At 41.1% G+C, this 13339-nt stretch overlaps 1 protein-coding gene across 2 annotated transcripts in view; it reads left to right on the top strand.

Moving 5' to 3' along the window:
- MOV10L1 (Mov10 like RNA helicase 1) overlaps positions 1–13339 on the top strand; it is a 37634-nt gene that overhangs the window by 13933 nt on the left and 10362 nt on the right. For both annotated transcript variants that reach the window (XM_081877853.1, XM_081877854.1), the window contains exons 7-20: positions 466–596; positions 726–903; positions 2029–2223; positions 4635–4749; positions 5328–5505; positions 5662–5732; positions 6303–6394; positions 6664–6722; positions 7473–7582; positions 9022–9112; positions 9224–9402; positions 10901–11047; positions 11646–11767; positions 12354–12453. In XM_081877853.1, the coding sequence (XP_081733979.1) occupies positions 466–596; positions 726–903; positions 2029–2223; positions 4635–4749; positions 5328–5505; positions 5662–5732; positions 6303–6394; positions 6664–6722; positions 7473–7582; positions 9022–9112; positions 9224–9402; positions 10901–11047; positions 11646–11767; positions 12354–12453 (1768 nt within the window). The remainder of the gene's footprint in view (positions 1–465; positions 597–725; positions 904–2028; positions 2224–4634; positions 4750–5327; positions 5506–5661; positions 5733–6302; positions 6395–6663; positions 6723–7472; positions 7583–9021; positions 9113–9223; positions 9403–10900; positions 11048–11645; positions 11768–12353; positions 12454–13339) is intronic.

Here is a 13339-nt window from a genome sequence, read left to right as displayed (position 1 = left end):
TCTTGTAGAAGCCTCCACTAAACAACCTTTCTTCAGTGCCACTTCCTAAGATGTTCCACAGGGTCCCCCAATCTCTCGTAACAGATTTTCCGAAGGGTGGGATGAGTTGGTGAAATTAAGCTCCCCCTGTGTTCATGGGTGCCTCTGCTAGGCCAAGTGCCCTTCTGCAGCTGAAAGGACTTTTTCCATTTGCAAAAGGGCAGTATTGGATGCAACCCCTTGTGCCTTGTGTATTTCTTGGAACACAGACATGCTTGTCAGAGCATCTGCTTGCTGCTGTCAAATTACAGTTTCAGCAGGGTAGGCGTGTGCATCATCTTACTGCCCTGGGCTCCTATGGAGGAAGGTGTGGAATGTAAATCTAATAACTGTATTAATAATAAATTGTAATAATAAATAGAATGAATTTCTATTGACATATAAACAGTGAGGTTTAAATGTGTGTTTCCCCCCCCCCCCTCTTAGGAATAAAGGGAAAGCAGCACATTCTTTAATTAGCTGCAAATTAGGTGGCTGGGATAAAGAGAAGCAATTTTGTCTTCAAGTGCCAGGAACATGTCAGAAGAGTTCTGCAGCATCCCTAGGCAATCCATCAGGTAAATACTGGTATAAGAATATAAGAAAAAAGTCACACATACATGCCTAATTCCTCTCTTGTCTATAAAGAAGCCTCGGCATGTTATATTCTGTGTAATTAGAATAATGCAGTTTGTTTACTTCCATAGAAGTTCAGCCTGTGGATGAAAACAATATTGAAGATGATAACAACGTTGTTAGCAGACAACCTGAGAAACTAGAAAAAGAGCAAAAAGAAACTGGAGAAGAGAAAACAGCAGAACCCATCGAGGCTATCTCTCTGCCTTCTGGGAGAAAGATTTCTATAGTAGTTACATGCACTGCAAAGTAAGTATATAGTACGTTCTTTTTCTTGCTGTTTTAAAATGTTACAAAACAACAGTAAATTATGGGCTTTGGGATTAGTGGCCAGAAAGCTAACTGATAGTCAGAAGGAATTGCAGTCCAGTGTGCAATTTTTAGTAATGCAAATCCCTAGGTATGACACAACTTTGGTGTAGCTAAATACCTGCTTTTGACTTCAGAAGATCTGGTTATCTAAGAACAGATAATATATTCAACATTTATGCTTTCATATTCCTCCCCCTCAACAGAAGTTTGGCTAGCAGCAGTGAAGGTTGCCTGCAGTGTGAAAAGGAATTGCCTAATTAGCAATTGATCTCATCAGGGAAGTAGCTGTCACCCAAGAGGGAATTCTAGCTCTTGGAGTATGCACCAATTATTCAGAACATTTGAATCAGTCCTAGCTTATATGCAAGGGAATCTGTATTTGCATGAAATGTCTTACTGTTCAACCAGTTTGATCCTTTAAGGTGATGTTTGAAAGAATTTGTAATCAAAGGTTCTGATTTAAAGTAGCATGGGCATGGCTCTCTGAATTCATAGGTTATGGCACTAGAACAGCTGAGTTAGTGTCAAAGCAAAGAGGGTGATGAGTATAGGAACTATAAGAGCAAAATAGGCTGGACAAATGATCAGAGGAGTAGCCGATAATAAAAGATATTAAATTGCACTTGTGGCTTGCAGTAGGGACAGGTATCCTCCAGAACAGCTGCTATTTCTAATACACTTGGCTAAGTTCATTGAGAGAAAGAGAGAGTGCTTTCTGTTTCAGTCACTGGAACCTGTTTCACTGTCATGTTTGATGATGACTAGCTCTAATTTTGCACCTTCCAGGTCCAACAGTTTGCAGTCAACAATGAAAAGTTGACTGTCTCATTCACAGCTTTGCCCCATACATCTCTGTACACACCATTTTTATCTTTCACTCCTGTGTTCACCTTCCCACCTCAAGCTCTGCTGTCCACCAAAAAAGCGGAAAACTGCTCAGATACTCTTTGTTTGGTTCTCTTGTTCGCATTTATAGCACAGAGTAAAAGACAACTTTTCTATAGGCATTGTCTCATTTAGGTTTTTTAATGAAAGTTTTGCCTTGCTTTTGTGCCTTTAAAGGAACCCTGGCCGCTGCAAAGACCTCTTGTTGCTCTGCTTTTCTGACTGTGTTATCGGTCGCTACATTGAAGCAACTATAGAAACAGAAGAGGAGTTATTAATAGCAGCCACTCGGCCTTTTTCCCAACGAAAACGTCAAATCACTGCGGACTCTCATAACGACAAGGCAACAATAGTTTTACCAGAATTGAAAAGGTACTGCCAAGAACACCATGATAATCTGCTTATGCAAGCCTTTAGATTTTTTAAATTGAAAAATAATAATAATTGGGTGGGGCTATATATATATATATATATATATATATATATATATATATATATGCTTTCGTAGATTTTCACGGGTACAGGAATGCAGGTTTTGGTGTCCTCGGGTGTCTTCCCGTGTAAAAGTTGGGGTGTCTAGGCGACGTTTCGACGAGGTCTCACTCGTCATCTTCAAACTCCCTCACAACATGAACAAGCGTGACGACACATCCCGCTTGCCAGACATCTGGAAATTAGCCCTCCCCACAAAAACTGACACCAGATCCAGAGGCACACAGAACGCCAACACCAATCAACCACACCAGACCCAAACCCAGACCCTCTCCACAGATGAATTACAGACACCATCCAGTAGCCAATCCATGGTGGCACCTCCGGATGCTGCACCCCCCTGCAATCCCTACACAGATCTGGCTGACACAAGCCACAAAACCACAGCTCGCCCCTATACACGAAGCCAAGCCAGAGCACAACTAAGTACAGTACAGCCATCTTCTCAGGAAAACTCTTCACAAAGTTCAAGAGGTCAAGACACAAAGACTTTAACAACTAATCCACACCTAATGACCCACCTAAGTGGTACTCAGGATATCACTCAAGAAATCACTCAAGATATCTCTCAAGTAATTAAGGAACAAAAGAAGAAAAGGCACACTAGCCTGGGAACTTCCTCTCTGCCCAGAACATTGGAGGCTATACACCACACCCCCTCTACAGTATTTATAGGAACTCAAACACTGAGATCCTGCTCTGTTCCAGTAACAAGAAGCCGAAAGCACCAGCCTGAAGATGACGAGTGAGACCTCGTCGAAACGTCGCCTAGACACCCCAACTTTTACACGGGAAGACACCCGAGGACACCAAAACCTGCATATATATATATATATATATATATATATATATTGTTGTATCCATCTTTGTTGTTGTGGAATAATTCTGTAATTTAAAGTTGTACTGGCAGCCATGTGAGCTCCAGTGTGACAGTAATGGGGCAAAGTGAGCAGGCCAGCAGAGCAAGGGAGACCTTCCCATGTTCCCTCTGTTGTTGTCATCACTGCTGCCTCTTGCATGTATTCACAACAGAACAAGGAAAGCCCAGAGTCCAAGCAAGCGGGCAGACACATGGGCAGGTGGTCCAGCTGAGCAAACTGGCTAGCAGGAACTATAGAATTGTAGAGCTGGAGAGAACCCCGAGGGTCATCTAGCCCAGCCCCCTGCAATGCAGGGATCTTTTTGCCCAAAGTGGGCCTCGAACCCACAACCCTGAGATTAAGATCCTCATGCTCTACCGACTGAACCATTCCAGTGGTTAACTAGAAACTCAGGAAAGCCTTCACACACACTCCATCATTTTTGCCATCCCTTCATCCACTGCAGTCAAAAGGAAGCATGCATTTCAGAATACACACTTTCTTATTTTAGCAGCATGGGGCAAAGGGGGAAAAGACTCCTCTTCCTTTCCCACTCTGTGAGTGGCAGCAACGGAATTCTTGGAATTGGGGGGGGGGCTGGGGGGATATGGGGTTAAAGAAAGCATGAAGGGGTTGATGGGGGGGGTTGGCGAGCAGCACATGCAGAGGCAGCATCCTGAAGTATATACATAAAATCTTAAAGTCTCATTAACTTCATTACCTGGTAGATCCCTGTTCCTTGTGGCCATTAGCTTAGCTTGGCAAACAGAAAATTGAGGCTGGAGCTTGTAGTAGAGAAGATAATGTCCTTTACTTTTGTGGGCCAGTTCATTTACGGTTTTCACTCTTGAGTTCTTTAATCTTCCATCCTTCCCCATGGGAAGAGAAGCAGTTTCTCAATCAACTGTTGTTCCCACTTAAGTTGAATTTTAGAAAAGGACCACCAGACATGTTGCAAATCCATATTAACAGCACTGGACATGATACAGATCTGTATTAGCAGCAGATTTCCCAGTATTTAAATGTATTTACTCTGACATATTATGTTCGATCTTCGAAGGGCCATGTGCCTTCCAGAGCAAATGATGGTGGTTGAAATATGAAGTGGAAGTCATTTGGGGCTATTGGAAGTCCTTGTGGTAATGGGATGACCAAGGTAGCTCTTTTTTTGGATGTTGCATGTTTACTGATAAGGTCTACGGAAACCAACTAATCTAAAATGTTTAAAATTTAAAATCTAGCAGTTCAGCTGGCTGATCAGTGCCTTGCATTTTGTCAAGTCAGTCTCTAGTCCCTATGCATTTTGTGGCTGATAAAAGTTTTCTTAATTTGCTAAATGAAATCCCATCCTAACTGGCCAACTTTGAATATGTAAGAATTGATTTTGTATCCTGACAGTAAACTACTGTTTATTAACTTCTGATGCCTTAGAATCTCAAGGAGACAACTACCAAGTTTCCTTCCCCAGTACCCTATTCCAGATCTATTAAGGAGATGTGTGGAAAAGAAAATGGACATACTGATTTTTCAACCAAGTCTTGGAGAGGTAGGATGATACTGCTGTAGCATAGATAACATACATAGCTCAGAGGCAGCTGAAGGACGGGCTATAATTGCCTATAAATACGTGTTTTCATTGTGTTCTTAGTTTCTCCAAGCTTTATTCATTTCAGTAGAGGAGTTTTTGGGAAGGGGGATGTTTGTTGCTATTGTTAAACAATATTGAGCCAGAAATCCTTGCTGATCTACTGCAAATCACCCAGAGATATAGCAGTAGATCAGATCGACTTTCTGCCCACCCCAGCATTAAATGACCAGCTTGCCCCCATTTGTTATACAGTGGACGTCTTAAACTTGTTGTGCCCAGTCAGTACTTGACTGTTGGACTGCCTTGGATTCTCTATAAATACTTCCTTGACTTCCATGATGAACGGAAGGGAATATAGATGTGCTAAATAAAGAGACTTTGAGACGTGCTTGCAGAATTGATGTGTGTTGTGACTTCCTCAAAAGCAATGTTTTCTTACATTGAGTTCACAGCTCCACAGCCCTTCATTGGTATTTGAGGGCTCTTGTGGTTCTGTAATATATAAATGATTCGATATAAAGCTTCTTTCTTTGCAGGCCCTGACTCTAGCTAATTATAAAGCAAAATTTTCTGCTCTGCTGTGGCTGGAGGAAATCTATGAAGAGATGGAAATCAAAGAATTATCTATGTGTGGAGTCACCTTGGAAAAGAATGGAAATTTGTTGGTACTTCGGGTGCCAGGAGTTGCAGAGGGCCGCCCTTCTTTATGTATAGGTGTGGAATTTTCTATTGTCTTAAACACAGTGTTGATATTGCCCTGTCAGCAGAACACTGATCTGAACAGCATTAAGTGGTCCTTTTGGCAGGGCTCAGACCTAGTAAAGTACTTTTGTTTCTTAGATCTTTTTTAACCAAAAACTTCTAATTCAGGTGACAGAGTAATATTGAAGACCCAAGATTATTCAGAGCCCATAGTCCACTACATTGCATTTGTCACTGAGGTAAGCTCCCCATATCTTTTGCTTTATTTGGCTTTTGTCCTGTTTCGTTTTTTTAACACTGATGCCCTATCCATGTTTACTGAGAAGTAAGTGGGACCTACCCCCCAGGTAAGCATTTATAGCATGACAGCCTAAGATTTTGAAAGGAAACAAAAGTACAAGAAATACTTTGTTACTGGTATACCTTTGAATTATTTTATATCTAAGTTCTTAGATATGTTCAGTGCTTCTAATCTCTGAATTTCAACAGTTAAATGCAATTTCTGTTAAAACATTTTTCTTAAAAGCTTAAAAGTTACTGTTAGCATAGAACACCCTCCCATCAGATGTCAAGGAGATGACTAACTATATAACCTTTAGAAGACATCTGAAGGTAGCCCTGTATATGAAAGCTTTTAATGTTACTACATATATTGGAAGCCACCCAGAGTGGCTGGAGTGACCCAGTCAGATGGGCGGGGTACAAATAATTATTTATGTTTATCATCGTCATCATACCATGTTAAGAGTTCTGTCAGTGCTACAACATAATAAATAATTGTTTGTGGTCTTTTTTCCTTCTGTATACAGATTAATGATGAAGAGGTTACTCTGAAGCTTAACCCAGAGTTCGAACAGGCATATAATTCTGAACCTATGGATGTGGAATTTACTGTTAGCAGGTATGCTTTTTCTTAAAATTGTATTTCAATTCATTATGAAGCAAAAGAGCACACATTCTTCACGCAACTCAGGAAATGCTGAATAATATATTTCAGAGTCACAGTTTTTCATAGGTGTTAATGTGCATTGACTTAACAGAACTAGCTAGCTTATGAAACTAGTATTTTCTTGTTGTAAATATCACAGCAGCCCTAAAGTATATTAGGTATGTCACGTATATTGATTATGGATACTATTGTCTTTTACTAGTAATCTGATCTGTTGACAGGACCACCAGCCGAAGATGCCATTTTGCAGTAGAACAAGCCATACATTTAGGACAAAAAGGTGGGATATTTGTGTCATCTCACATATCAGATCAGTTTTCCTACATTACCATACGCTACTACTAATAATAATAATTAATTGTACCCCACCCATCTGGCTGGGCTTCCCCAGCCACTCTGGGCAGCTTCCAGCAGAGATTAAGAATACATTAAAATGTCACACATTGAAAGCTTCCCTGAACAGGGCTGCCTTCAGATGTCTTCTAAATGTCAGGTAGTTGTTTATCTCGTTGACATCTGGTGGGAGGGCGTTCCACAGGGCGGGTGCCACTACCAAAAAGGCCCTCTGCCTGGTTCCCTGTAGTTTTGCTTCTTGCAGTGAGGGAACCGCCAGAAGGCCCTAGGCGCTGGACCTCAGTGTCCAGGCAGAACGATGGGGGTGGAGACGCTCTTTCAGGTATACTGATGTGCCTAGGGGCAGTTTTTTGGTGTAGAACTGGAGTTGAGGTTTGAAGTTGCAAGTCTTTGTGTCTCCACAGGGGAGTAACTAACACACTTTGGAGAGAGTGTTACTGTTTGAATTTTTGCTGACTTTGTAACTTGGATTCCTCCGCCCCTGCGGGCTACTTCAGCTGAAAAAGGGTTAAGCTGAGGGAAGACACTATTAAAATTCTGATCCTTAAAAGACTGCAAGAATAAATCCTGTTGACATCCTCTACTGTCAGTTTCTATTAAGCAATTCAATGGATCAAATTCTTATTCAGAATTATACACCATTCCCGTTTCTCTCTCCTTCCTGTTCTTTCCCAAGTTTTGTTTCCATATCAGGTCACTGTGCAATCTCCACAAGTTGTCAAGCAGTGGCGTGATTCAGAATGTCTTTCCGATGCACAAAAGCAAAACATCACAGAAGAAGATGAGGTATGCCTTTGCCATCCGTTTATTATCTGCTTTACAATAAGCTATTTACAACCAAATGGTGTGGCAGTCTGTAAAGTTAAGATGTATATGAGTACCTTATTTTGTTCCTTTGCCACTATAAATAGTCTACCTGCCAACATTTTATACTTGGATATTAACGTCAGAATGTCATTTGGGATGTTCGATACAATAGTTTGTTCTCTGTCTTGAAAATGCGAACTGAAGAACGGTGAAGTTAATGACTCATACATGTTTTTCTCCATAGCAACTTCCCATCTTCACCATCTATGTCTTCTGCCCTTTATAATGCCTCCATTGTAGTTTTCCCTATAGATGAGTACCAAAGAGAGGAGCTGCCAAAGGAAACGGATGCAGATTCCTCTTATGCTAGAGCAGCCATAGGGAACCTCCGGCCCCTAGGCCAGTAGTCCTAATTTGACCTATGAAGCTGTTTCCACACACGCCTGATGTCAGGTGTGGGGCGGGTAAGGCCACAGCTGCAAAGGAATATTCAAGAATGTTAGTGTGCACTTCCAATTCCTCCTCTGCAAGCAGGGGTTGCACTCCACACTTCTTAAATTTTGGTGCAAGTGCCACTGGGATCCGCTCCCAAGTGAAACCAATCCCTGTCACAAGCGGGGGGGGGGTTGAATTTAAATTAAGCCCCACCCACCTATCAAAGTGGGGGTGGCAGGGACCTCAGGGTCCAGCCTACCAAGCAAATCCTTTTCCCTACCCCTTCATCCCAGCGGGCTTTTTGCATTGTTGCATCCAAATACACCGAACACTCTTCTGTAAACATTGCTCAGACTGGGGTTGGCAGAGTTGGTGTGCTGTACTCCTAAATCCCTGGTGGGAAACATATTCAAAACAGAGAAACCTGGAGTTTGGCTGCATGTTTGCATAGCTGTTTTGAATAGCTGCATGAGTAAGCTTGGGTAGCTGCATGCCCTGTCTGGCCTCTACAGCTCTGGAGAATTTCTATTAAATCTTTATTGGCTTTTTCAAGCCCTGTTTTTTTCCTTCCATTATAAACTTTAAACTTTACTTACCAGAATGGAAAAGGCCCAGAGTGGCTGTATCTGAAGGTTAAGCATGGACATCTTTCCCCTCTTCCAAATTAAGCAACTAATCTCTCTCTTCCTCCCAATGAGTTTAGTTAAGTCAGGGACAGCATGAGGAGAAAAGTGCATTGTCTTCTCTCTTCACATTTTAAGAACTCTTTTTCAAACATTTTTCAAATGTTTTTCCAAGCAGTGTTGTATATGCAAACTGTTTGAAGTCTCTTTGGAATTTACACAGGAATAAGCTGTGCCTGAAATTATTAAGTCATGACTTGCATAGAATTATCAAATCTAAAATTTGAACAGATGTTACTATTTTTTAAAAAAATACTGTATATTTAAATACTGTTGGCTCTTCTCTTTTGCTACTTGCAGGATAAGAGGGTACAAAATGGCAATGAAAGAAGGATGCTAAAAGACGAGGGAGCTATTATTTCTGACGTCGTGACTATTGCCACACAAACACGTTAGTATAAGAATATTGTAAATAATAGAAAACCCTTTTAAATACTGACTTTTTAAAATTATTTGCAAGCCAGAGAAAAACACTTTTTAATATACACAATTTTGAATGTAGTAAATGGAACTTCAGTATCCAGTAGAAGAAACTGTGACTTCTTCAATCCCATGCTGAATGAGCATCAGAAACTAGCAGTGAAAAGGATTCTTAGTGGTGAATGTCGTCCAACTCCTTACATTCTCTTTGGACCACCAGGAACTGGTAAAACTGTCACAGTGATTGAAGCAATTTTGCAGGTAACAGTTAGCAACAATATATTTGGGTTTCAACACTGCCACTTTAAAGAATTTTAACTTTTGTCAACTACAGTCGTACCTTGGAAGTCGAATGGAGTCTGTTTGACTTCCAGAATATTCAGTGTGGCTTCTTATTGGCCGCAGGAAACTCCTGCAGCCAAAAAGGAATCCCCGACAGACGTTCGGCTTCCAAAAATAATTCGCAAACCGGAACGTCACTTCCGGGTTTGTAGCGTTTAGGGGCCAAAATGTTTGAGAACTAAGCTGTTCGAAAATCAAGGTACGGCTGTATTTGTCTAACAATGAATTAGCTTTGAAGTGTGTCAGGGAACTGACGTCAGAGGTGGAGGCAAGGCTCCCAAGCGATGCTGGAGAGGGGGCCAGCAAGGAGAGAGGGAGCTCATCGGCTGGGAAAGGGAATCAGCACAACACCAGTAGAGAAGGGGGGCAGATGGGGGATTCGGAGAGGGGTCTCCAAGACTCTTTCCCAGAAAACAGTGAGGAGAGCACGGGCACTCCTCTGCCCACTCCCTCCCTGCGCAGAAGACTACCGCGCAGGGAGAGTAGGAGGAGACTGGGCGTCAAACAACTTATTTGCTGGAAGAGGTTCAAAAAACGCCCACTGACGGATTCTGCTAGCGACTGAACAGCCACAGAGTGAAGGGCTGTCAGCCAGGACAGGTTAAACCAGGCAACCGGGCCCACCAGTGGTGGTAACTTACGCACGAGCAATCCCTTATAACCATTACAAGGTGCATTCCCATTGCTTGAGAAGGTAGAAAGAGAGAACCAAGGCATTGTCTGCAATAGAGTTCTACCACAAGTAATTTCTGATTTGCGGGTAGCATGACCTGCCCTGTCTACACTGTATCCTCTGGGCGTGAGACTCAACACAGTGATGTTGCTCTAATGTATTGAAGGGGAGCAACTTCATGTGTTTCAGAATGGAAACCTTTTATGGTGGATCAATATAAAAAGGGAAAACCCTAATTTGATGCGTAGCCAGTATTCCCAAGCCATGGTAACCCATAGTTAATGGTTTGCTTTGGATGTAGAGATTGCTTGTGCTTTGCATCTCCCCTAGCACAAGTGTGAACAGTAAGCTACAAAGCAAACCACAATTCCCAGGTTGGACGCAACGCTAAGCCAAAAATCATGCTTTGTTGCTCATACTAAGAGAGGAACAAAGCAGGAACCATATATGCATTCACAGTGAACCGTTAACTGTGATTTACCATGGCATGTGAATGCAGCTGTAATTGGTGGATAACGGAGATATTTTGAAGGCAGCATTATTCCTATCTTTGTCCCTCTTCAAGAAGATTTCATAATAACATGGATTTTGGAACTTGAGTGAATAGGGGGAAATCACTATTACAAATGTGGGTCTTTGTTTATTAAATGGCAGCTGACTTATGAATAAATAAAAAATAGCAAAAAAAATTCTGTTCAGTATTTTTAACAATTTGTGATTTATTTATTTTTAATAAAACTTTAGATACATTACACCATACCAGACAGCCGAATACTGGTCTGCGCGCCATCAAACAGTGCATCAGATCTAGTTTGTTCACGACTTCATGACAGCAACTTGTTAAAGCCAGGAGTTATGGTTAGAGTTAATGCTTCCAGCAGAAATGAAGAGGTAAATTTTATTTAAAAGCTTGATGTACCCTGTGTGACTTCATTGTATCTTAATTGCATTATGAGGTAGATCATGCATTTAAAAGCTCAGCATTGGCTATGTACAATAAGTTTGTTTAGTATGAATTCATTGCTGTTTTTCTCCCTTTATTTGTACTGAGCAATGCTTAGCAACATAGAAAGCTGCCTTATATGGAGTCAAGACATTTGGTCCCATATAGTTCAGAATTGTTGACTCGCAGTCAGTAAAACTTCACAGAAACAAACACAAATTATTGGCATCTGCTTTGGTTTTGGCATACAGTAAGTCTGCAACTTACACAGGGGTTACCTTCCAGGGATTTCCCCCAAATTCAGAATTGCATATAGTCAAAACCCATTGAGTGCAACTGCAGGTAGAATTGCCAAAGTCATTTTTCACAGAAACCTGCCCCCTTTTAAATATTTTTTTGCCACTCACATAAAGGTGAATGCTCACAAGTTAAATGTACGTAGGTTGCAGGCTTACTGTACTGCCTTCTGTGTACATGAGCTATACGCTGTACATTTACCCTGTGATAAAAATACTTAATGCACAATTACTGGTTTTGTGTTGATAGACTCTCAGTGATGTGATAAAGCTTTACAGCAAAGACGGAGAAGACATTTGGAAAGCATCTCGATTCAGGATCATTATAGTGACATGCAGCAGTGCAGGAATGTTCTACCAAATAGGAATAAGGTATTGCAAATGCATGTTTTTGTGAAACATTCAGAACAAGACAGGGGTGTAAAGATGCCCCAAGGTAGTCACCTGAACCAAGAAAAATGAGGAAATTCAAAAACAACCATCATTCTGTGGTCTTTATTCATAATGAGTCAGTGAATGTTTTAACGTGCCATTTTAACTATCAAAAAATTCCATGAAACTCGCTGAGTGACCTTGTCACCCACTGCTTCTCCTGGCAAAAGTTTTCCCATTTCTTCTTCATGAATGTGAAAGAGGAGGAGAGGGGAGCACATGAGCTCCACGGATTGTAAAGGAGCAAAAGAAGGGATTGCATAAGCCTCAAGTCTTCCACAGTTTGTTCACATATCAGCATGTTAGGTGATCATGTATATTCACTTTATTGTAACATGTCAAGCAGCCCCAAGGCAGCCTATTGAATCTTGTACAAATTGATAAACAAAGGCTTTAACTGGATTGAAACACTATTCATTCACAAGTATTGTATTTCTGTTTTTTTAAATAATTGCTTTGGTACCAGCACAGGATGGCAGAACATGCAACAAGCCAGCAATTTCAACTTTTGTTCTATTAACTCTAGGCTTGGACACTTTACACATGCATTTTTGGATGAAGCAGGACAGGCCAGTGAACCAGAAAGCCTCATTCCACTGGGGCTGATTTCAGAAGTCAGTGGGCAGGTGTGTACGTTTCTACCGCCTTCGTTGGGTTGAGCCTCTTTCCTTTCCTTTGAGAGTCGTGAAATAAAGTTTCTAGAAAGAAGAAAATATAACATTTTTGGAAGATTTTGTCATATGCTGCTGGTGCATATGATATTAAGGATGTGCTTATACAGAAGCACTCGCTGCATGCAACTACGTCATTTCTTCCTTTGCCCAAGCTGCAAAGCTTGATTGTGACTTCCAGGCTTATTTGCTGGCAAAAACAGGAGCAAAGGGGATGCATGAATCTCATGCTTCTTAAGACAAGATTTGATAGTGTGAACATGCTCTAAATGGCAATGTGCTTGATTTTTAATTGTCATCTTGTTGCAATATTGTAGTTATCAAACACTGTTAAAGCTTAGTAAGGTGATACGCCACATGGTCACAAATTAATGTTCATGTTTATTCCAGCATCTCCAGCTAAGAAAACAAAAGGAAGAGAGGAATTCTTGAGAAGGGCTGGGAAAGATATTGGCCTGAGCAGGAGGAATGACTGAACTGGCTCTTCTTCAATATTGCACATTATTGTTCTCGATATATCTTTCCATAGCACCCAGACAGAAGATTTCAGTGACTTAACTGTAGGCAGGAGAATTGTGGACCCATTTAACAAATGCTGCCTTTTTGCAAACGTTTTTAGGTGGCTGTCAAAACAATAACATAGCAGCAATAGGCAGTACAATACAGCAGTAAAATCTTGAAACCAGTAGACATTAAAACAATTAATTCAGATTTAGGGAGAAACAAATTACCCATAAACTCAGTTATTCCACTAAGCCTGAAGGATTGCCCGGTGCTTCCTAGACCCATATGCTCAATAATGGAAATTCATAATTGGAAGCCATCACTGGGAAAAAGAAAA

This window comes from Podarcis erhardii (assembly GCF_964252035.2).
Source record: "Podarcis erhardii genome assembly, chromosome: 10".
NCBI lineage: Eukaryota > Metazoa > Chordata > Lepidosauria > Squamata > Lacertidae > Podarcis > Podarcis erhardii.
Note: the sequence above shows the minus strand (reverse complement) of the source record. Positions and strands in the feature narration are given on the sequence as shown.